This window comes from Bos grunniens, chromosome 1 (genome assembly GCF_055505025.1).
Source record: "Bos grunniens cultivar Pamir isolate PY7600 chromosome 1, Bosgru_T2T1.0, whole genome shotgun sequence".
Classification (NCBI taxonomy): domain Eukaryota; kingdom Metazoa; phylum Chordata; class Mammalia; order Artiodactyla; family Bovidae; genus Bos; species Bos grunniens.
This window is the reverse complement of record NC_141165.1, coordinates 47,321,578-47,347,667: the sequence shown is the minus strand read 5'-3', so window position 1 is coordinate 47,347,667 and position 26,090 is coordinate 47,321,578. Positions and strand designations below refer to the sequence as shown.

The 26,090-nt window shown below is 40.8% G+C and overlaps 1 protein-coding gene across 8 annotated transcripts in view; it reads left to right on the top strand.

The window, feature by feature from the left end:
- VEPH1 (ventricular zone expressed PH domain containing 1) overlaps window positions 1-26,090 on the top strand; it is a 300,739-nt gene that overhangs the window by 98,037 nt on the left and 176,612 nt on the right. For all 8 annotated transcript variants that reach the window (XM_086391814.1, XM_086391800.1, XM_086391821.1 and 5 more), the window contains 2 exons: window positions 7,131-7,297; window positions 23,585-23,794. In XM_086391814.1, the coding sequence (XP_086247940.1) occupies window positions 7,131-7,297; window positions 23,585-23,794 (377 nt within the window). The remainder of the gene's footprint in view (window positions 1-7,130; window positions 7,298-23,584; window positions 23,795-26,090) is intronic.

Genomic DNA, 26,090 nt, shown 5'->3' with positions numbered 1-26,090 from the left:
TCACAACCCTTTACGCATAGAAAACATTTTTTCACTTTTTCTTTGTGCAGTTTTACAGGTCTAAGATGTGAAAGTTACTTTCTGATTTCAAGATAAACCAACACAGTAAGAATTTGTATGCTTCTAGAAGCCAAATCCATTCCAAGGAATTCCATCTTTAATCCTTCTGGAGTTACAACTATACTTTTATAAACATACTTTTTAATGAGAAGCACAGCAAAACTAATAAACCGAAAATAAGGAGGAGTTGGGGGAAAGGAACAAACTGATTTTTAGGGTGTTTCTTTTCATAATCTATTGTGTGGGTATCTTATTTCACTAGCCTCAGAGTCAAAGATTATGTTTTTAAAGTAAATTTAGGGATTCCTGCTTCTGCCAGTATATGGAGATCTATATAAGTTGAAAATTCTGCTGAAAAAAAAAACCCTAGAAATGTGTTTACATTTGAATAATAATTAAAAACTTTAAATGTACAAATAAGTTCCCCATAAAGTAAGGACAATATCCAGAGGCCAAGTGTGCTAAGTCGCTTCGGTCATGTCCAACTCTTTGTGACCTTATAGACTGCAGCCCCGCTAGTCTCCTCTGTCCATGGAATTTCCCAGGCAAGAATACTGGAGTGAGTTGCCATGCCTTTCTCCAGGAGATCTTCCTGACCCAGGGATTGAACCCACATTTCTTATGTCTCTTTCATTGGCAGGCTGGTTCTTTACCACCAATGCCACCTACCCAAAGAGAGGGAACCAAAAACTGGTCAGTGAGCCCATGAGCTGAATCTAGAGCCCCCCTACACACACACACACACACACACACACACACACATCAGGGGAGGTGAAGGGGGAAGAGATGTTTCAGTTCTGTGTTAACCAAGTGTTAAGGGCCACAAGGCTTAGGTTAGGGTGAGGAGTTAACTGACTAGATTTCAATAGATATAGCCCCAGTCCTTACCCTAGCACAGAAATGAGAAGTAAGCCTGTCTCTCTTTGACTGAACTCTATAAGGTCCCTAAGAGTTTGTGACTTTGGTCCTGCCCTTATACATGTTCGAGACACAAATGTGTACTATCTGCCACAGTAAAAATAAATTCATAATAAAAAATATTTAAATGTAGGAGGAAACAATCTACCATAAATGAGAACCAGCAGAAACCAAAAGGCATTGGACACCCCTCCCTCAAGAATTTCATTTATTTAAAATATCAGCTAGAAACTGGAAAATAAGTGTGTTTAAAATGATTTAAGATCTGCAAGAAAGAATTGGAAACCTGAAAAAAGAAAAAGACAGTGTCAAAAGAAGAAGAATAGGCCTATTACTTAAAGAATCAAATATAACCTTGAGTTAAAAAATTAATTGAAAGTTTTAAGAAATTAAAGGAATGGCAAAGCTGAAGAGAGTATTAAGGAACTGGAAGAAAGATCTAAGAAAATAAATCTAAAGTCCTTTCATTGTTCAGGGTAGCAAAATTAATTTTTCTTTGTTCAAGTATGTTTATCTTTCAAAGGACAGCCACCAAAACCAAGAGGAAATAAAATGACCAAATAGAAGGAATAGAGTGAATTAAAAAAATTTTTTTGAGTTGTTCAATAGGAAGTAGTAAAGAAGGGAAGAAAAGCATAGACAAAGCAAGATAAATAAAAAGCACATGTGGCAGTGGTTTAGTTGCTAAGTCACGTTAGACTTTTGCAACCCCACGGACTGTAGTGCACCAGGTTTCTCTGCCCATGGGATTCTCCAGGCAGGAATACTGATTGCCCTTTCTTTCTCCAAAAAGCACCTGTAATGTAAAAATAAATCCAAATATACCTAATACTATAAATACTAATCACTAAATATTAATGAAACAAACATTCCAGTTAAGAGACAAAAGTTGTCAGGAATATTTTTAAAGTCCAGTTCTACGTCACTTATAAGATCACACATAAAACACAAGAATCTAGAAACCTTGAAAGCAAAATATTTAAAGGTGGTGAGAGAATAGACCAAACAAGGGCTATTCAGAAAAGCTAGCATAGCTGTATTAATATTAGTCAAAAATAGACTTTAAGGCAAAGAGAGTAATGAAATTATGATGAAATAAATAATTTGCCAGGAAGATACCTCAGAACTATCTAGTAACATCGTTTCAAAAAAATACGCCAATATTGACAGACTTATAAGGAAAAATTGGTAAACCCACAGTCATAAAGGCAGATTTTCACATACTTCTTGCAATTGATAAATCCATTTCTGTCACAACTGATGATTAAAATGCTAAAAACTTCAAAAGGATATAGAAATGTGTATAATTTAAAATTTGATATAATGAAATGTATAGGACATTGCTCAGAAAGTTTGATAAGCAAGTTCTACCGTGCAAGAAACACATAATTCCCATTTTATATTAACTGCCTCTGAGAATGGAGTGTGCAGGAGTGCACTAAATTCTTTTTATATGTCTAGTAAGGATGATACTAAAAAAAAGACAAGGTCCATACAAAAAGGGAAAACTGCAAGTCAGTCTCATTTAAGAATATAGATGCAGAAGCTCTAAATGAAGTATTAGCCAAAGAAATCCAGAAATACATGCTTTCAGTACATCATACCAAGTTGAGTGTATTCCAAGAGTGCAAGATTGATTAAACATTAGCATACTCATTCATTTACGACAGTAACAATTTAAAAGAGAAATCATATGGTCATATGGACAGATGCAGAAAAGTCAATTAATAAAATTTAACATTCATTCATGTTCAAACTAGGAAAAAGACAGGAACTTAAACTGATAAAATATAAATACCAAGAATATGTAGAAACATATACATACATTATGATGAATCCTTAGAAGCATACTCTTTAAAAACAGGAATTAGAAAATGATATCAGGACCTGGTTCTACTCATCAAAGTGTTGGAGGTCCCAGCTGGTAAAGTAGGACAATAAAAGAAACTTAAGGAATATTACAAAGTTGTTACTTATTATCATTTGATTATTTTTCTACAGAAAATCTTGAGACTCCATTAATTAAAAAAAAAAGAACTAAACAAGTTTTGCTGGATGAAAGATCAGTGTACAAAAATTTATTGATTTCTTAATATAGCAGATAAATAGAAAACATCTTTAAAAAACCAAAAACTTCCATTTCAATAGCAACAACAACTATGGAATACCTAGGAATCAATTTAATAAAAGATAGACAAGACACAGCTAATATCACAAAACTTTAGAGATATCAAAAAAGTTACATAGAAGAATATATCATGTTCTTGTTTCACAGAGATGTCAGTTATCCCAAATTAGTCTATATATTCAATGTGAAAAATAATCCTAACCTAGCTTTACAAGGAAGTTGACAAAGTAATGGTAAAATGTATATAAAGTAGCCAAGAGGAATTTGAAGCAGAAAATGAAGAAATAAGAGGAATCGGAAGCAGAAGATGAAGAAACTTGTCTTGTGAGGTAAAATGACTTATTATAAATTGCAATTAAGAAAATGTATAAAGGGCTTCCTAGGTGACTCTAGTGGTAAAGAATCTACCTGCCAATGCAGGAGACATAAGAGACGTGGGTTTGATCCCTGGGTCAGGAAGATTCCCTAGAGGAGGAAATGGCAATCCATTCTGGTATTCTTGCCTGGAGAATCCCATGGACCAGAGGAGCCTGGTGGGCTGCAGTCTATACGGTCATAATGAGTCAGACACGACTGAAGTGACTTAGCAGACATAATTGGTGAAGGTATGATAAATAACCAGACCCATATACATGGGAAACTTTATATATGAAAGAAGTATCACAAATCAGAAGGGAAACAGTTGGTCACTGAATAATTTGATCTGAGACAATTGTTTATATACACACACACATATATAAATTTATAATTAGATCCCTTCCTTATATACACAAAAATAAAATCCAGATGATTAAGGCATAAAACAAAATCATAATACTTTTAGGAGAAAATATAGTAGAATATTTTTACGAACATGGATAGGGAAAGAATTCTCAATTAAAAAATTTATAAACCATAAAATAAATTTAAAAACCAACTCCATTAGGATTACAACTTTGAAACTGACAGACCAAAAATTAGTGTCCAGAATAAATAAGGAACTTCTACAAATCAGTGCTTCCCTGATAGCTCAGTTGGTAAAGAATCCACCTGCAATGCGGGAGACCCCAGTTCAATTCCTGGGCTGGGAAGATCCGCTGGAGAAGGGATAGGCTACTCACGCCAGTATTCTTGCATGGAGAGTTCCATGGACTGTATAGCCCATGGGTTACAAAGAGTCGGACACAACTGAGTGACTTTCACAAATCAGTGAGAAAACACAGACATCTTGATTGAAAACAGGCAAAGGATATGAAAGGCTAAATCATGGAAGAGCAACATAAAAAGTTTGCTCAGCCTCAGAAGTAAAGACATGAAAATTAGAACAAAAAATAAGGTAACATTTTTATACCCCGTCAGACTGGCGAAAACTGGTGTCTGCCAAGACTAAATGTTGGCAACAGAAATATTCATGCTTCTGTTGATAGGTATGTAAGTTGTTATAATCATGGTGGTAGGCAGAATAATGACCTCCCCCCCAAAGTTGTTCACATCTTAATTCCCACAACATGTGAACACAATGTGTTTCATTGCACTGAAAATAAAATTAGGTTACCATATAAGGAGAAAATCCTAGATTATCCAAATGGACCTAATGTTATCACAAGGGTGCTTAAGTCAAAGAAAGGCAGAAGAGATAATCAGAGGAAGAGGTGTAGTGATGGAAGCAAGGTCAGAGAATGCTGTGTAGCTAACTTTGAAGATGAAGGAAGGAGACCCCGAAGCAAAGAATGCTGGTGGTCTCTAGAAGCCAGAAAAGCCAAGAAACAGATTCCTTCCTACAACCTCCAAGAAGGAACCCAGCCTTTCCAAGACCTGGATTTTTGCCCAGTGAGACTCATGCTATACTTCTGAATTACAGAAATATAAGATAATAAATTTCTATTATATGGGGCCACATGTTTATGTCAGTTTCTTATGGCAGCTATAGAAAACTACTACAACCATTTTGAGAAGAAATTTTGAAACATCTAGAAACTTATCTCCCAGGGACAAACCCACTGCTTTACTACTTAATTATGTGGTCCAGTGACCATCAACATCACCTGAGAACTTGTTAGAAATTCAAATTCTCAAACTCTACTGTGGTATTGGAGAAGACTCTTGAGAGTCCCTTGGACTGCAAGGAGATCCAACCAGTCCATCCTAAAGGAGACCAGTCCTGGGTGTTCATTGAAAGGTCTGATGCTGAGCCTGAAACTCCAATACTTTGAGCACCTCATGTGAAGAGTTGACTCATTGGAAAAGACCCTGATGCTGGGAGGGATTAGGGGCAGGAGGAGAAGGGGACGACAGAGGATGAGATGGCTGGATGGCATCACCGACTCAATGGACATGAGTTTGGGTGAACTCCGGGAGTTGGTGATGGACAGGGAGGCCTGGCGTGCTGTGATTCATGGGGTTGCAAAAAGTCGGACATGACTGAGCAACTGAACTGAACTGAACTGAGTTTTGATAAAGTTAGTTGGTAGGCACACCAGTGGTCCTTGTATTTTTGCCTATGTTTGTCTAATGACTTGAAATATTTCATAATGAAGAAGAATATAGTAATTTATGAATGAAATTAATAAGATTTCTATACCAAAGTGTTTTCATCAGTTTAAAAAAAACACCCTTATTTAATTTTGTATTATTTGAACAAATTCAAGTCCACTAAAAATGACTAATCTAGGTTTTCCCCTCCAGAAGTCTGAGGACCTTTAATGAATATTGTATTGTGTCTTCAATTCCAGTGACAGTCCCATTTACTGTAACTTTTTCCAGCAGTTAATCAGTATGTCTACATAGCTAAGTTCTATGAGTAATGTGCCTTGTATAGATTGGACATGACATTGGCAATTCCTGATATCTTAAGAAAAAGTTCTTAGGAAAATAAACAGAAAACAAAATAAAACAATGTTTTTCACATTTAAAAAAATCTGAATATTTCCAATATTTTGGGCTCTGTGGTTATATGATTGAAATCTGTTTGAAACCATTCTATGAGCCATATGTGGAAAAAGCAATTCTCATTATTTACCATCACCCTGATACATTCACTTTGATCCAGAATCACCCTTTCATTAAATTTTGCCATAGATATTCAGAAAATTCTGTCCTTCTTTTCTTAATCCTCATATCCAAATGTCCCCACCATTTAATAAGGGTTTACAAATGTGTAATCACCGCTTACTTGATTCTTTCTGTGTATAACTTCTATATAGAGAGCCACATTTAAAATAAATAGAGGCAAGAAAATTCTTGTTCAAGAAATCCCTAGAAATAAATTCTGAGACATTTAAGTACTTGAGGGGATTTTTCGAAAAACTCCATACCATAAGCGATAGGCAGATGTTTCCCATATGTTGTTTGCAAACGAGTCCCAAAAGCTTAAGTCATTTTCTTCTTCTTTAGGTTCTGCCATTTTAAACCCAGTTGTCTATACAAGTCTTTGAGGCAAATCACCTGACAAACAAGCTCTGTGTAAACTTCCCTTGATATAGTGCAGAAATTGAGGATCTAAATTTGCATTGCTACTTTCCTAACTATTTATAAAAATAAGGCATAGCTTCCATATGTCAGTTGTCTAAATCAGGACTCCATATCTCTCAGGAACATGAATACATTCCTCTGCACTATTTTTATTTTTATTTTTTTGGTTCAGTTTCATTTAGATCCATGCTTACAGCACTGCTTAGTTTTTATTTAAACAGCATCCAAATGCTGTTTCTCAACAGGAATTCTTTATCGGAACTGTTTCTTCCACAAGGGTGCGGTCTGGTTACTGTCAAATTCTCTTTTCCCCAGGGCGCATTACTCAGGAAAAATTTTCATTAGATAATAATGCTGATCATATCATAAAATATTCCTTTTTACAGAAACTGTTTAATGCTTTAGTGATTTTTCAGAATAAAAATAAATACCATGTTATTTTAAGCAAAGGATTTGGTCATCAGCCTGTGCTGTTTAATATGTGAGGAAGTGCAAAATTTATTACGTTAATAATATTATTTCTATGGCTCATGGACTGATAAAGTCATCATTCTCGTTATTGTTCCTTCAACAGGTAATGCCATGTTGTTGAGGGTTTTACCTGCTGTGTATGAAAAGCAGCCTCAACCAATTAACAGACACCTCACAGAACTCCTAGGCTTGATGTCTCAACTGGAACAACCAGAACAGTACCATCTTCTACGGCTTTTGCATGTAGCTGCAAAGAGGAAGCAACTGGAGGTAAAAATTATATTATATACAACATGATCCACACAGAAAGGTTACTGTTGCAAGCCATGTGTTATACCAGGATTCATGACCTCCAGAGGAGGGGATTTTGATCTGGGGTCAGAGATGAGACTTGACTACTTGGAGCTTTTTCTGCAGCAAAGTTTTATTAAAGTGTAACAGAGATAGGGAAAGCTTCTGACACAGACATCAGAAGGGGACAGAAAGAATGACCCCTTGCTAGTTTTTAGCAAGGTGTTTTATGTCTGTTAGAAAGCTATTAATCAGATAAGAGAGACACCTCAAGGCTGAGAGAGTTTCACCAGGCCCCTCTCCCACAGTATGCATTTTTGAGATAGGATGGCAGGAGGTGCATCATAAAACAATTGACATGAATACTGGTTTGTTGAGCCCGTTCTCAGCCCAAGGTTTGAGAAAAGAAAAAAAGTTAGTCTTAGGGGGAACCTTTTTAAAGAAAGGCAGATTCCAAAGCAAATACATAGTTTCATTAACATAGCTTAAGAAAAACATTTCTATAAGAGAAATGTATTGGTTAGCTCAAGGCAGAACCAGGTGTCCTCAACACAGAATTAAAAGAAGCCTCTTTTAATTTTGTGTAGAGAAGGAAAAAAACGTCTGCCACTTGCAGTTTATTTCCTCCTGCCTGTTACCCTCTCATCACAGCTGGGCCTGTTTAGATGTCAGTGTCATCTGGAAACACCCTCACAGACACACTGAGAATAATGTTTAATCAAATATCTGGGTACCCTCTGACCCAGTGAAGCTGACACACAAAATTAACCACCACAGGTACAGTAATACAAACACATCAAGTGTGCAAATCTGTAGTCACTGCAGAACATCTTTCATGAAAGTTCAGTGTGGTTGTGCAGTCCTTGGGATCTACAGTTTCTCAGATGGGGCCCTGAGGAAGACCTGCACATGTCTTCACTTATGGGGAAATCAGCCTGTAATGAGAGCGAAGTCTCACCTTCTAGATGGCAAATTAGTTATTCTTTGAGTGTGTGCCAAGCTTCTTCTGACTCTTTGTGACCCTATGGACTGCAGCCTGCCAGGCTCCTCTGTCCATGGGATTCTCCAGGCAAGAATACTTGGGTTGCCATTGGGAAGGTAGTGGGTTGCTGTTCCCTTCTTCAGGAGATCTTCCTGTCCCAGGGATCAAACCCAGATCTTCTGCACTGCAGGCAAATTCTTTACCATCTGAGCCACCTGGGAAGCCCACTAGCACCATAATAATTAGGTTGCATGTGACTATCAGCAACCAAAGACCCAACCCGTACTGGTTTAAACAATAAAAGGAATGCATTAGTGCATAGAATGGGGAAAAACCTTCAGGTAAGACTTGATTAGGGGCTCAAGTATGTGAGCAGAACAGCTTCTCCATCTCCATTTCTCAGATTTTTGATTTCTCAATGTTGGCTTCCATTTTCTGTAGGCTTTCTCCTTGTGGGATCTGGATGGGAATCGGGGTTCTCTGAGCAGTATGCTTCTCCCCCATGACTCCTGAAACATCCAAATCAAAGTCCTGAGAGTCTTTGTTTCAGACCCTTGCTCTATCCCTGGAGCTTCTCCTGAACTCTGAAGACACTCAGAAACAAGAGGCTGCTAGGAAGAGGGGCGGAGAAGGCAATGGCAACCCACTCCAGTACTCTTGCCTAGAAAATCCCATGGACGGAGGAGCCTGGTAGGCTGCAGTCCATGGGGTCCCTAGGAGTTGGACCCGACTGAGTGACTTCACTTTCACTTTTCACTTTCATACATTGGAGAAGGAAATGGCAACCCACTCCAGTGTTCTTGCCTGGAGAATCCCAGGGATGTGAGAGCCTGGTGGGCTGCTCTCTCTGGGGCCACACAGAGTCAGACACGACTGACATGACTTAGCAGCGTCAGCAGCAGCAGGAAGGGTAAAGTAGAAGTGGATTCTAGAGGGCACGAGCACATGTGCATATACAGATTAATGCTAAGACCAAGGTTATATCAGTTATGGCTGCATCTTTGCTCCATTTTCATGTTAATATCAATATCCACCACTTGAAAAACAACACCAAGGTGAAAACTGGAACATTTGAATTCAATGTCAAAATTCAAAGAAAGGCAGACAAAGTTGATTATATGTATAATTAACCACAAAAGACTGTAAGCTCCTCGTGGCAAGGCATGATTTCTTCTTTTCCTCTGTATCCCACATCTTGTTACCGTATCTGATAGTACTCAATAAATATTCATAAAACTAAGCTTAATTAAAGAGGCTGATAAGTGCTCTACAAAAGATAGAAACAGATTTTTAAGAAAAGGAGGGTGGGAGAAAAAAAAAAGGGGGGTTGGGAGGACTTCCCTAGCAGTCCAGTGGTTAAGACTTGGCACTCCTAATAAGGTGGCATGAGTTTGATCCCTAGTCTAGGAACTAAGATTCCACATGCCTCAGGCCCAGCCTCTCAAAGAAAGGTATAAACAGAGATGGGATGGCAGTGAGTTCTGCCTTAGGGGGAAACAGGTGCCATGAAGATGCACAGAGGGAGTGGCATCAGGCCAGACCTTGAGGTTTTGTGTCAGGTTGAGAAGAGAGGCAGATGGCCTTTAAGAAGTGGGGACCAGGCTGGGAGACCTGGACATGAGAGAGCAAGCTTGAGCCCCATCCCCAGGGGTTTCAGTTCAGTAGTTCTAGGATGGGGTCCCCAATTCTACTCTTTTTCAAGTTCCCTGGCGTTGCTGTCCCTGCTGCTTCAGTGACCACACTTAGAGCAGCAAGGCTAGGGGTCAGACAGAGGACTGGGGGCCTCTCTGTTACCTGGTATACAGTTTTGCTTTTGCCCTTAGAACAATATATTGCAGTTATTTTTTCCATGTCTTTCTCTCCCAGTGCGCCTTAAACTCCTTGAGGAGCACAGCATCTGTGTCTGCATATTTGTATGAATGCCCTACCACAGTGCTGGGCACATAGTAGGGCTTCAATAAAGTGTTGTTGAATTTGGAAATGAAAAAATGAACAAAAGAGATCAAAGAAAGTAAAGACCATGAAAATAAGTAAAACAATGTGTGTGGTCTTCAAAGAGGGAAAGTGACTCAACAGGGTCAAGATCTAGGGACTTAAAGGAGATTGGAGATAGGAATTGACCTTGGCTTTGGTAGCTGGAGACCCACTAGTGACTCATGAGAGGCAGTGGTCTGTAGGGGTGAAGTGGGGAGTGGAAGACATCTATTATGGATTGTGTGTGGAAGGGAAGTGTAGGAAATGCCTGCATGGGTGTTGGAGTTTAGAGGAAATAAGGAGGATTAAAAAATATCCAGTAAGAATAAAGTGATTGAAGATGTGGCAGAAAATATTAGATAGAACAAGCTAGAGGTAGTCTGGGAGTGAATTCCAAGCACAGATTGAGAAATGAATTTCAGAAAAGATTAAGGACATAAAGGATGGGCACAGCTACAGCAGAGTTTGGGCAGGGAGTGGAGTTAAGGGATCACTAGACCAGGTAAAAGAAAGCTCAGAGTGAGGGGGACACAGACAGGGTGGTGTATTCTTTTCCTGTGCTGCTGTAACATCACCACAAGTGTAGTGATTTAAAACAACACAAATTTATTACCTTACAGTTCTGGAAGTCAGAAGTCTAAAATGTGTCAACAGGCTTGCATTCCTTCCGGAGAATCTAGAGAAGAATGTTCCTTGCCCTTTCCAGCTGCAATAGCCTGGCTCACAGCCTGCATCACTCTCACCTCTGCTTTTCCATCATGTTTTCCCTGACTCCGACTCTTCTTCCCATTGCCAAGGCCCTGTGATTACATTGGGACCACCCAGATGATCCAAGAGTATCTTGCCATCGCAAGACCCTTAACTTAATCACATTTACAAAGTCCCTTTTTCACAGGTTCCGGGGATTCGAATGTGGACATCTTGGGGAAGTTGTTATTCTGCCTACCACAGATAGAGACTGAGGACCAGGTGATGTGGGGAATAGAGAGAGGTGACTAATAGGCAGGACCTGGTTTCAGAGAAGAGACAGCTGGGCATGCCATTTTATCTGCAGCCTGAGAACAAAAGCTAAACACAATGTTTGGAAGGGCAGGTTCAATACAAGTTCAAGGAGGATCTGGAGAGAATAAGCAAATTCAACTTATTTCCCATGGAATAAAGGCAGTAAATGAAACCAGGAGGAGGCTCACTTATAGGAAGGGGCTTGGAGTGACCTGACCCAAAAAGGTAAGGTGCAAGAGTAGTAGTGGCACCTTGTGTGGCGTTCAGAGAGGTCCCAGCAGACCGCTGGTTACAGGCTTTCTGTGGCCGTCCAGAGACTTGGGAAAGGGCTTATGAAGCTGTTTACAACCAGGCCCCGGTCTGTTGCTTGGCCTCCTTTGTTGCTGTTGTTCAGTCACTCTTGTGTTGTTGTTGTTCAGTCACTCTTGTTGTTGTTGTGTCTGACTCTTTGCTACCTCACAGACTGCAGTACGCCAGGCTTCCCTGTCCTTCACCATCTCCCTGAGTTTGCTCAGACTCATGTCTGTTGAGCCAGTGATGCCATCCAACCATCTCATCCTCTGTCACCCCCTTCTCCTCTTGCCTTCAATCTTTGCCAGCATCAGGGTCTCTTTAACCCTTAGACCTCGAACAAGTATCTGGTCTCAGGGATCACAGGCAGGCATTCTCTATCAGGCACTGAGTTTTTATGTACATATGATGTTCTCCACATAGAATGATCTTCCCTCACCAGCACCACACTTTGTGAGCTGACAATTGCTTAGATGTGGCTTTCTTGCCTGCAAAACTCTCTGATTCTTTTCTTACCCCTAATCCCTGACACAGCACATTTCACGCTGCCATGAATTTGTCTCTGCTGTTCTCTTTCCCTCCGGACCACCTTGAAAGTGAAAGTGAAAGTCGCTCATTTGTGTCCAACTCTTTGCCATGGAATTCTCCAGGCCAGAATACTAGAATACTGGAGCAGGTAGCCATTCCCTTCTCCAGGGTATCTTCCCAACCCAGGGATCTAACCCAGGTCTCCTGCATTGCAGGTGGATTCTTTACCAGATGAGCCACCAGGGAAGCCCAAGAATACTGGAGTGGGTCGCCTATCACTTCTCCAGCAGGTCTTCCTAACCCAGGAATTGAACCAGGGTCTCCTGCATTGCAGGTAGATTCTTTACCAGCTGAACTACCAGGGGACCACCTTGGCTGTGATACAAATGCTTGAGACACGGGGACTACCTTGTCCATTACTGTGTCCCCAGTGCCTGGCATAGTATCTGGCACAGAGAAGTCACTCTGTGAATATTTCTTAACACAAATGAGATAGTATTAGTGCCTAAATTTGCAGAGGATTTATCATTCACAAAGGATTTTTGTTTTAACATCTAATATCTAACTTAATGCTACCAATAACTCTATAATGTGTTATTTTTTTCCATTTTACACTAGTCAGAATGGATGCTTTGTTGTAAACGGAGTGTACGCTTTAAAATTATATAAACATTAAAATGAATTAATCAGTTAAAGGTAGGGGAAAAACTGGATGCTTTGAGAGGCTATCCTGCCCCCATCATACCAGTAGTAAGCAGTAAGTGACTGTCCAGTAAAGTCAGTCTGTCCAGTAAAGTCAGTCCAGCACTCTGACTCCCAGCCCCCTCCTCTCTTATTCTGGGGGAGTCACTGAGCAGCCTCCACTTCAGAAGGCCACAGGCGAGTGTTCCCAGGTTACAGGAGGCAGGGAAGGGTGGACAGGGGACACCAGTAGTGGTCAAGCTCATGTTGAGTACCAGGCACTTATATAGGTGTTTTACAGGAATCATCTCACTTGTTCCCCTCAACAGCCTTTTCATTTTGTAAACAGAGAAGTTGAAGTTTGGAGAGGTTAAGAACAGGGTGGGTACCAGGGAGTGGCTTGGTGAGGTGGCTTGTCATGTGCCTCCCTCATCTTATCTGGCCCCCCATCTTCATACAGTCAATGTCCATGTCTTCCACAGGCCATTACAGTCACACTGCCCTGCCCCTAAGGCTGCCATTTACAGAATATCTGGGGCTGACACTGGTTAGGGAGCTTTCACAAAGGCATACAGGTCAGGATGAACTACATCATCAACCCAGTCTAATTCCACCCAATGAGATCTATCATGGGTGCTGAGTGTGGACCCTGGAATGAAGAAGCAAAGGGTTAGGAAGTACTCATAGTGAAATGAAGGGACAACACCAGGACCAGGATCCTAACTGGTGGGAGGGAGTGGTTGACCGGGCACTGACCAACCCTTTGTTTTCCATCAGCACTTCTCTTCATGTTAAAGTGGTCCTGCCCCTCCCCATCCCACTCCTTTGCCTCCTTCAGCTCTTTGTCAGCTAGCACTTGATTACTGAGATACACGGGTAGTGAGCTAGAGAAATCCCAGGTAAACCCTCCTCTCTCTCATGTTCATTAATTAGACAGCAGGCAAAGGGAACAGGAGGGATACAGAAAAAGGTAGACTGAGAGGAAAACAAAATCAGGGCAACAGTCACATCTACAGCCTGAGGCTTTCTGTGTACATCTAGTTCATCCAATCTCAAATGAAATGAGAGGCTAAACGAGGAGAATTTTCACCTTGTGAAATGAGGATTAAAAGGGGGCTTTTCTCTCTGCATGACAGCTGTGCCAGCGTTCTGTAACTTGGAGATCCCTGAGCAGGTTTTCCAATGAAGGCAGTGTGCAGGAATGTTTCGTGTTTTCTCGAACGCACTCCTCACTACCCACCTTCTGTGACTAGTGATAACTTGGTTTTTCAGGACTGGAGGGTCAACAGTTGGCCCTTAAAACAAAAAATCTCTTTGTGTAGCTGAGATTGTCTGTGACTTTCTGATGTTGCTTCCCAAGCAGGTGGGGTCCCTTCCTCCATCACTGTCTATTGAATATCCCTGTCTTAGGAAACTGTCCTTCCTAGGTGGAGGGAGGCAGTTCCTGGCTAGTGACTCATGGCTAGAAGCTCCAGAGAATTCTCCGAGTCCATTTATAGGAAAAGGCTGGGTGGTCAATTTTCCAAGTGGCCTTCTGGGCCTAAGTCAGTATTCTTGGCTGCCAAAAACCATGCTGTAGTCTAGCCAACAAAAGGAACAGAATTTAGTAACACACATGAGCATATCTGTAATTATCCTTAGGACATAGACTTCTAACCCTAACCATACGGAGATAAGTGGCAGGAAGTGGCAAGTTCAGCCCTCTATTGATTAATGTCCAGACCCAGAGGAACTGCTTTTGTGGTCTGGTCCCTAGAAAAGAGTCATTTTCTAGGATTTTCTCTCAGCAGTGTAGAACATTCTTGTTCACATACCTAATCCTCCACACCTAACACAGCATCTTCTGGCTGACAAGACTCAAAAGTCACTTAGTATTTGTTTAAAATGAGAATAGTTGCAAAACATTAAGAAGATGGAGTGATGGACTGTATTCAGTTCAGTTCAGTCGCTCAGTCATGTCTGACTCTTTGCAACCCCATGAATCGCAGCATGCCAGGCTTCCCTGTCCATCACCAACTCCCGGAGTTCACCCAGACTCACGTCCATCGAGTCAGTGATGCCATCCAGCCATCTCATCCTCTGTCGTCCCCTTCTCCTCCTGCCCCCAATCCCTCCCAGCATCAGAGTCTTTTCCAATGAGTCAACTCTTCGCATAAGGTGGCCAAAGTACTGGAGCTTCAGCTTTAGCATCATTCCTTCCAAAGAACACCCAGGGCTGATCTCCTTCAGAATGGACTGGTGGGATCTCCTTGCAGTCCAAGGGACTCTCAAGAGTCTTCTCCAATACCACAGTTCAAAAGTATCAATTTTTCGGGGCACTCAGCCTTCTTCACAGTCCAACTCTCACATCCATACATGACCACAGGAAAAACCATAGCCTTTACTAGAAGGACCTTTGTTGACAAAGTAATGTCTCTGCTTTTGAATATGCTCTCTAGGTTGGTCATAACTTTCCTTCCAAGGAGTAAGCGTCTTTTAATTTCATGACTGCAGTCACCACCTGCAGTGATTTTGGAGCCCAGAAAAATAAAGTCTGACACTGTTTCCACTGTTTCCCCATCTATTTCCCATGAAGTGATGGGACCAGATGCCATGATCTTTGTTTTCTGAATGTTGAGCTTTATGCCAACTTTTTCACTCTCCACTTTCACTTTCATCAAGAGGCTTTTGAGTTCCTCTTCACTTTCTGCCATAAGGGTGGTGTCATCTGCATATCTGAGGTTATTGATATTTCTCCCGGCAATCTTGATTCCAGCTTGTGCTTCTTCCAGACCAGCATTTCTCATGATGTACTCTGCATATAAGTTAAATAAGCAGGGTGACAATATACAGCCTTGACGTACTCCTTTTCCTATTTGGAACCAGTCTGTTGTTCCATGTCCAGTTCTAACTGTTGCTTCCTGACCTGCATACAAATTTCTCAAGAGGCAGGTCAGGTGGTCTGGTATTCCCATCTCTTTCAGAATTTTCCACAGTTTATTGTGATCCACACAGTCAAAGGCTTTGGCATAGTCAATAAAGCAGACATAGATGCTTTTCTGGAACTCTCTTGCTTTTTCCATGATCCAGCGGATGTTGGCAATTTGATCTCTGGTTCCTCTGCCTTTTCTAAAACCAGCTTGAACATCAGGAAGTTCATGGACTGTATAGTAAGTCCTAAAACAGTCTTTGGAACAGAACCATGGTTTTCAGAATATATATTTTGTTAGTATGGTAGCTGTAAGTATTAAATGAAAAGAGTGGCAGTTATTTTTAGAGATTTCTGGAGATTAATAGACATTGTTGCTGCTGCTGCTGCTGCTGCTAAGTCGCTTCAGTCGTATAGATGGCAGCCCACCAGGCTTCCCCGTCTGGGATTCTCCAGGCAAGAACACTGGAGTGGGTTGCCATTTCCTTCTCCAATGCATGAAAGTGAAAAGTGAAAGTGAAGTCGCTCAGTCGTGTCCAACTCTAGCGACCCCATGGACTGCAGCCTACCAGGCTCCTCAGACCATGGGACTTTCTAGGCAAAATTACTGGAGTGGGGTGCCATTGCCTTCTCTGAATAGACATTGTTAGTGCTAATCAAATTAACTGAAAGAGAACATTGAATCTAAGTGTAATTTCAGGGGGAGTGTGGGAACATACATGTATACACACACAGTAGCTCGACTTTTCATTCTTTAACAAGAATTTACATGTCCTTGCTGCCAGTTAAGTTATTTTTGATGGCCCTCTGTTCAAGGTGCCCACAGCCTGGAGTAATGAGATGTATCCACAGAATTTCAGTTCAATGGCAAGATGCTAAATTCGTCAGCAGACTTGCCTGGGAGACAGTAAAGGCAGTGATCGATTCTGCTCAAGAAGGAACAGAAACGCCAGGGACGGGCCCTCACCTGGGCTACTGGATTTGTACAGTTCTGGTTGGCGCTCCTCTGCCTGTGCCCCCCAGCTCCCGTCCACCACCCTGCCTACTAAACACAGTCCAGATAACCGAGACCTTGGAATCCCTTTCCAGTAAACCTCCATCCTGCTTCCAGGGCTGTGGAAGTCCTGGTCTCTGGGTCTGTTTCCCCGAGGACAGGCCATGCCAACAGTGTCACCCTCATAGGTCTGAGGGGCAGCCTATATGAGCTTGCATATGTGGGGCTAGAGTATCCACAAATATGCATAGGAAACTCCTTGAGGGCAAAGGGAGGGGTAGGAAGAGAAGGGAGGGGCAAGGGATGGAGGCTAGGGGTCATTTCTTCCTGTTTCCTTGACAGGGACCAAAAATTCTAAATTCAAAGCAAGCCTCCCAGATTGTTATAACGGTGTATGTGTCGGGTCAGAAGACAGAACGCTGTATAAGGCTGCAGAATATTTCCGTGTGTGGCTCAGTGGCCTCCCTGTGCTCTGGCTCCAGGTTGTGTGTATGTGAGCGTGGGCTGGGGGGGAAGGCTTCCCAGAAGTAGAACTATTTGAGATCAGCTTTGAAAGTATGAGTTTTCTCATACTTTTATGTGTGTTCAAGCCACTGTGGGTGGTCAGTGGCATGTTGCTGGGTCGGGAGGTTCGTGGAGGAAGAGGCAGCAGATAAACCCATCAGTGAATGCCAGTGAATGACCCTGGAATGCCATGGCACTGGGATTCTGACCACGCATTGTGGGAAATCTTTGGCATGAGCAGATGGGGTTTTAGGCAGTGAGGAGGCTGAAGAGAGGGCAAAAGTCTTGAGACGAGGAGGCCAGTTTGGAAGCTCTTTCAGAGTCCATGGTGTGGGACTTATGGCCTGAACAAAGGCCATGTCAGCTTCCTCTCTGCAAGCTATCTATGTTATCTTAGGGGCTTCTCTGCTCTCAGCAAAAGAAGGCTTTCTCCGAGATGTGAAACAGCTCCAATGAGGCAGCATAAAGAGACCAACCTAAGGAAATACTGACTGTCAGGAAAATATAATTTCTCCTTATCCAAAAATATCTGAAGGCCAAAGCACCACTTCCCTTAAATGTGAGTGATAAGCTTCAAGAATGGAGAAGGCAATGGCACCCCACTCCAGTACTCTTGCCTGGAAAATCCCATGGATGGAGGAGCCAGTAGGCTGCAGTCCATGGGGTCGCTAAGAGTTGGACACGACTGAGCGACTTCACTTTCACTTTTCACTTTCATGCATTGGAGAAGGAAATGGCAACCCACTCCAGTGTTCTTGCTTGGAGAATCCCAGGGACGGGGGAGCCTGGTGGGCTGCTGTCTATGGGGTCGAACAGAGTCGGACACGACTGAAACAACTTAGCAGCAGTAGCAGCAACCTTCAAGAAATATCTGTCCTTATTCATTCACATTATTCACATTTTACTGCTAGTCACATTATTTAGTACTTCTTCTCGTTTCGCTCCTTCTATGGATTCAGCTTTGCCTAGTACTCTGTATTTGCCTGAGCCTGCCTGCCTGTCTTTCTTGTTTTTCCTTTATTCCTTTATCCTTTTCTCTCTTCTCCATTTAAAATTTTCTTTATAGTCTTGGGATGTATGACTGGAGTTTAAATAAAATTGTCACTAGAAACACGCATCATAGAGACCCTGGTGTTCCAGGAATAGGACATAAAGAATAAGGACTGGGAAATGGAATTTTGTAGAATGGGGCAGGAAATGTGTAAGCATTTTCCATTTCTAAAAGCCTCAGGTTAAGGGCGCTGTCCTCCAGTTCCATTCTTCTTTCTCAAGATAGCTTTGGCTATTCGAGGTTTTTTGTATTTCCATACAAATTGTGAAATTATTTGTTCTAGCTCTGTGAAGAATACCGTTGGTAGCTTGATAGGGATTGCATTGAATCTATAAATTGCTTTGGGTAGTATACTCATTTTCACTATATTGATTCTTCCAGTCCATGAACATGGTATATTTCTCCATCTATTAGTGTCCTCTTTGGTTTCTTTCACCAGTGTTTTATAGTTTTCTATATATAGGTCTTTAGTTTCTTTAGGTAGATATATTCCTAAGTATTTTATTCTTTTCATTGCAGTGGTGAATGGAATTGTTTCCTTAATTTCTCTTTCTGTTTTCTCATTATTAGTGTATAGGAATGCAAGGGATTTCTGTGTGTTGATTTTATATCCTGCAACTTTACTATAATCATTGATTAGTTCTAGTAATTTTCTGGTGGAGTCTTTAGGGTTTTCTATGTAGAGGATCATGTCATCTGCAAATAGTGAGAGTTTTATTCTTCTTTTCCAATCTGGATTCCTTTTATTTCTTTTTCTGCTCTGATTGCTGTGGCCAAAACTATGTTGAATAGTAATGGTGAAAGTGGGCACCCTTGTCTTGTTCCTGACTTTAGAGGAAATGCTTTCAATTTTTCACCATTGAGGATAATGTTTGCTGTGGGTTTGTCATATATAGCTTTTATTATGTTGAGGTATGTTCCTTCTATTCCTGCTTTCTGGAGAGATTTTATCATAAATGGATGTTGAATTTTGTCAAAGGCTTTCTCTGCATCTATTGAGATAATCATATGGTTTTTATTTTTCAATTTGTTAATGTTAATTCAGGCTCTACTACAAAGCCACAGTTATCAAGACAGTATGGTACTGGCACAAAGACAGAAATATAGATCAATGGAACAAAATAGAAAGCCCAGAGATAAATCCACACACATATGGACACCTTATCTTTGACAAAGGAGGCAAGAATATACAATGGATTAAAGACAATCTCTTTAACAAGTGGTGCTGGGAAAACTGGTCAACCACTTGTAAAAGAATGAAACTAGACCACTTTCTAACACCATACACAAAAATAAACTCAAAATGGATTAAAGATCTCAACGTAAGACCAGAAACTATAAAACTCCTAGAGGAGAACATAGGCAAAACACTCTCTGACATACATCACAGCAGGATCCTCTATGACCCACTTCCCAGAATATTGGAAATAAAAGCAAAAATAAACAAATGGGACCTAATTAAACTTAAAAGCTTCTGCACATCAAAGGAAACTATTAGCAAGGTGAAAAGACAGCCTTCAGAATGGGAGAGAATAATAGCAAATGAAGCAACTGACAAACAACTAATCTCAGAAATATACAAGCAACTCCTACAGCTCAACTCCAGAAAAATAAATGACCCAATCAAAAAATGGGCCAAAGAACTAAATAGACATTTCTCCAAAGAAGACATACAGATGGCTAACAAACACATGAAAAGATGCTCAACATCACTCATTATCAGAGAAATGCAAATCAAAACCACTATGAGGTACCATTTCACGCCAGTCAGAATGGCTGTGATCCAAAAGTCTACAAATAATAAATGCTGGAGAGGGTGTGGAGAAAAGGGAACCCTCTTACACTGTTGGTGGGAATGCAAACTAGTACAGCCACTATGGAGAACAGTGTGGAGATTCCTTAAAAAACTGGAAATAGAACTGCCTTATGATCCAGCAATCCCACTGCTGGGCATACACACTGAGAAAACCAGAAGGGAAAGAGACACGTGTACCCCAATGTTCATTGCAGCACTGTTTATAATAGCCAGGACATGGAAGCAACCTAGATGTCCATCAGCAGATGAATGGATAAGAAAGCAGTGGTACATATACACAATGGAGTATTACTCAGCCATTAAAAAGAATACATTTGAATCAGTTCTAATGAGGTGGATGAAACTGGAGCCTATTATACAGAGTGAAGTAAGCCAGAAAGAAAAACACCAATACAGTATACTAACGCATATATATGGAATTTAGAAAGATGGTAACAATAACCCTGTGTACGAGACAGCAAAAGAGACACTGATGTATAGAACAGTCTTATGAACTCTGTGGGAGAGGGAGAGGGTGGGAAGATTTGGGAGAATGGCATTGAAACATGTATAATATCATGTATGAAACGAGTTGCCAGTCCAGGTTCGTTGCACGATACTGGATGCTTGGGGCTAGTGCACTGGGATGACCCAGAGGGATGGTATGGGGAGGGAGGAGGGAGGAGAGTTCAGGATGGGGAACACATGTATACCTGTGGCGGATTCATTTTGATATTTGGCAAAACTAATACAATTTTGTAAAGTTTAAAAATAAAATAAAATTAAAAAAAAAAAAAAGGGCGCTGTCCTGACCCGGAGCAGCTGGCTGACACTTCTGCCATAGGTGCCAGGGACCTCACATAGTTTCTCCTGAAGGACATACAATCACCCCCAATGCACTGGCAGCCTTTACTGAACTGTTCATTCATATGTGCCATTTATCAGAGAGTAGCTCTAACCTTTCTTCCATGATTACTGGATATGAATATCAAGTTTAAATTTACATATAGGGTAATTTATATTTATAAATTTATGTATATATTTATATATAAGATAATATATATGGGCTTCCCAGGTGGCTCAGTGGTAAAGAATCTGCCTGCCAATGCAGGAGCCACAGGAGACAAGTGTTCAATCCATGGGTTGGGAAGATCCCCTGGAGGAGGAAATGACAACCTGTTAGACTTGTTAACAACATTAACTGTAGCACCTAGAATAGCACCTTGCAAATGGAAAGGACTCCATAAATAATTTGTGAATGAGTGAATGGATGGATGAATGGACATGAAGAGAAGTGGACTCATATGTGGGATACTTGAGGGGTGGGAATCAATAGGACTTGGTGACTGCTCAGATAAAGCTGCTGAAAAGGGGAAAATAGTAGTCAAGAATGATTCCTCCCTCCCCAACACCCCCTCACCCCCAAGCCCCCCCACCCTCACCTTGTAAAAAAAGAATGATTCTCAGACTTCTGGCTTGAGCAGGTAGAATGGCAGTGTCATTTATACGAAGGGAGACACCTGGGGCTAGAGAGGTGGGAAAAGCAGGTTTTTGGCAGGGGGTCAGTTTATGAGTTCAGCAGGTTGAGCTGTGCATCAGATTTTTTAATCCTAATACCAGAAGTCACATTTCAAGTCTGCCTTACCAAAACAGCAAACCAACAACAAACAAAAGAAATAACCATGGGAGAAGTATGAATGGACTAATAGTTTGTACTTTTATTGTTCAGTTTTCCCCAGGTTGTTCTTTGTAATCCTTTTATTTTAGCAGACAAACAATTCATTAAATTGTCAGTATGCAATGTGTCTCTGTGTTAACATAGAGACACCATTCCACAAAAAAGTCACATTCTCCTTAATGCAAATTATTGCATCCTTATATTGATAAAGACTTTAAAAACTAAGAAAGGTTAGGATATTGAGAATATGGTAGATATTATTTTACTTTAGTAGTTTTTTATCTTGTAACGTTTTTGTGGTCCAAATGGAAAACTGAGAAAAAGGAAGAGCTCTTTCCTGCTTTATTTTTATTTTAAATATTTCCACACCATATTTCTCTAATTTGAAGGCTCTAATCAAAGTCATTGTCAAGGATCTCTTACATACTTATATTCTCTTTTAAATTGAAACCCTCTGATATTCTATGGATAACTAGGAATTAACTGGTGAAATGAGGTAGTAGAAAAGACCTTATTACAGAGAAGGAATGATATGTGCAAAGGTCTTATGGTGAGAGGAATATGAGAGAGAGACAAATGACATTGTTACTAAAGTTGAGAGAACAAGGTGGGCATGTCTAAGATGATGTCTAAGGAGTAGGCAAGCAGGGACTGAGCATGTTTTAGACCATGTTTTAAAATTCTGGCCTTTATCCTACCTTCTAGGAATCTCTAGACATTCTGGGTACATAGTAGATATTCAATAAATAGTTGCCCTACTCTTTTTTTTAATGCCATCTATGCTTTTCAATTCAATGTAATTACTGATCAAACTCATTCTTCTGAATATTTGCAGCACAGTTGATAATGGACAGCACAACCAGTTTCTGAGAATGCTACTTGATAATGTTCTCCTTGAGTCTTTCAGTTCAGTTCAGTTCAGTCACTCAGTCGTGTCTGACTCTTTTCGACCCCATGAACCACAGGACGCCAGGCCTCCCTGTCCATCACCAACTCCCGGAGTTCACTCAGACTCACGTCCATCAAGTCAGTGATGCCGTCCAGCCATCTCATCCTCTGTCGTTCCATTCTCGTCCTGCCCACAATCCCTCCCAGTATCAGAATCTTTTCCAATGAGTCAACTCTTCCCATGAGGTGGCCAAAGTACTGGAGTTTCAGCTTTAGCATCATTCCTTCCAAAGAACACCCAGGGATGATCTCTTTCAGAATGGACTGGTTGGATCTCCTTGCAATCCAAGGGACTCTCAAGAGTCTTCTCCAACACCACACTTCAAAAGCATCAATTCTTTGGCGCTCAGCCTTCTTCACAATCCAACTCTCACATCCATACATGACCACAGGAAAAACCATAGCCTTGACTAGACAGACCTTTGTTGGCAAAGTAATGTCTCTGCTTTTGAATATGCTATCTAGGTTGGTCATAACTTTCCTTCCAAGGAGTAAGCATCTTTTAATTTCATGACTGCAGTCACCATCTGCAGTGATTTTGGAGGAGAATGCTATCATATAAGGGCACCCCCTCCAAAAAAAAGCTGAAGCTCTCAGGGTGGTTTGGAGGAAATGTAACGCTACTGATAAGGACATAACACAGGAGACCTTGACTTATGAGTGAGTAGCAGCGTTTAAGCATTTTGTAGCCTTAACTCTTCAATTGCAGAGCACAGATTTAAAGAAAAAGCAAAGGAAACTGAAGGCTCTGAAATTTTACTGTAAATTTTAAATTTCAGACTTGGGAGATTTGCTTGCGTTCCAACAAGAGTAATAATCTCAGAATGTGTTGAGTTCAGATTGAATACAAAAAAGTATTAGATTGATTCTGACTTAATTAACTTTCCTCTGTTTCTTTTTCTCCCTTCTTCTTCTCTTTTCTTCCTGTAGGTGGTTCAGAAGTGTATTCCTTTCCTAATTGGGCAATTGAAGGATTCGACCCATAACGACATCATCCTAAGCATCCTCATAGAGATTGCAGGCTACAAGCCAATGGCTTTGAACAGTTTTCTTCCAATGCTGAAAGAGATTGCTGAGAGATCCCCCTACCTCATTGGACAAATGGCGAGAATCTACGGGGCTGTCGGACATGTGGATGAAGTAAGTATGGCTTTTTTCTCTTCATTTCCCTAATTTCCATTGGCACTTAATCCATTGGAGCTCTATGATATTCAGATATGTCCTGAGACTTCTGAAAGTTCCCCTTTCTCTCTCTCTCTCTCTCTTTTTTTTTTTTTTGGCATGGACAGTGGCCTCTGGATCAAGGGCATGTTGTAGCAGGGTTATATGGATTGCTCAGGAAGTGAGGATTTTATTGCTGACATGTCACCGAGGAAGGGGAAGGGTTACAATGGAGAAAGCCCAATGATAGATGGAGACCACTTCGTAATAACAATAACCAGCAAGATTTTCATCTCATTTCTGGTTGCCATTCTGCTTAACCCAAGAATGTCAGTAAACATGGAGTTAGATCTCAGAGACTGCCTATTAATGAGGACCCATAGCTATCCTGTCAATAAGTGCCTGGATTCAGTACGTTTTGAACCCTCTCCACGATGTTCCTTTGGAGAGTGCAATAAACGTTCATGGGTGTTTGAAAGTCCTAGTCTAAATATTTGCATAATAAAATCTTTCAGCAGCAGCAACAGGATGCCATCAGAGCTTGTAGGGATTAGGCAACTAAGAAAGAATTTCCAGAAATTAAAGTTCTGAAGGGTGTGTGCATGCATGTGTATACACATATGCATGTCTGTCTGATGATTTTATGTTGAAATTGAGGATTTTTATCTTTTAAAAATAGAAGCAAATGTGTAATTGATAGAGGAAGGCTTTTACTTCATGCACTTACCTATACTATATATTTCCTATTAGATAAATATAAAATTGTTTAGCTCTTAAAAAGGATTTCATAGTTCACCAAGTTTAACCTCTTGAGTCCACAGAGAAGAAAGTTAAAAACTGGAAAGGTTAAGTGACTCATTGAGACTCAGCTTGGGTTAGTTGGTGACCCAGTTGGAATTAGATCTTTGGTATCATTAGCACTGTTTTCAAATTTTGTCTTAAAATGGTTCTTTGGTTCTGTTTTGTTTGATTTCTGCTGAGATTTGTGGAGAGCTGGTGAATGCCAGGCTTCTTCCTGATGGAGAGTCTTTTTCCTTTAATTTCCCAGAAGAAGGTGGGAATACTGGGCCCCAAGCAGCCTGTGCTTATGAGTGTGACAGTGGCTCTTGTAAAAGGATTACTCAGTACTGACATGCTGCTTAGCATAATCCCTTTCTGTTCACTGCTGTTTGGAATGTCTCATGCTTGCCACGATCTGCCTTCTGGTAACACGTTCTGTGCCCCGTCACCTTTGCTGCCAGGAGAACCTGTGGTATGCCCGAGTGCTTTTAGGCCAACTGTGACCGACAGCTGTTTGACTGGGTCTGCTGACCTTGCAGGTTTTTGCATGGACCAAAAAATTCAACTTCTGATGGGCAAGGCCTTGGAATCTTTAAGTTATCATTCTTTTTGTCACAAATACATTTATGAATCATTAATGTGTAGTAAGAGCTTCCCTGGTGGCTCAGTGGTAAAGAATCTACCTGCCAACGTGGGAGATGAGGGTTCGGTCCTTAGATGGGGAAGACATCCTGGAGTAGGAAATGGCAACCCACTCCAGTATTCTAGCCTGGGAAATCTCATGGACAGAGGAGCTTAGTGGGCTACAGTCCATAGGGTCACAAACGAGTCGGACCCAACTTAGGGACTAAACAACAATATGTAATAATGCACATTGGAGGTGACTACACCTCTCCAGAAAATGTAATCTGTAAGTGAAGCAAAACAAACAAAAAACAATTCTAGCCACTGTCAGTTTATCTAAACTAAGGCTAATCTGAGAGGGAATAGAATATTAGGTGATATTTGTGTGGCTCCAGGTGAGTATAGAGAGAAAAGGGGGGCCAAAGAGCCTGAGGAATCACCGATTTCAAAATTAAGACTACCAGAATATTTTCTCTTCTCTGTCTCTCTCTGTCTCTTTTTCTTTCTCTCTCTTGCTCTTGCTCTATCTCTATATCTCATTCTCACATACCCATGCAGGCATCTGTGTTTGAGAGAGAAAAAAATTTTTTTCTGATGCTTCTGATTCAGTTCGTCAGCAGAGAACAATTCTAGATCAAACACTGTCCAAACGTATTGGGATATTATTATATATCTGATATATAGATATTAGAATTATTTTAGGAGCTCTTTCCACAATATAAGTTCTTGGACCCTAGAGAATACTTATTGAATCAAAGTTTCCAGGAAAGGGGCCTCCCCAGCCTCTACCAGTGTAATTCTTGTTTTGGTTGTGCAGCACGTGGGATCTTAGTTCCAATCCTATATACCTGTATCTATATATCTATATTTT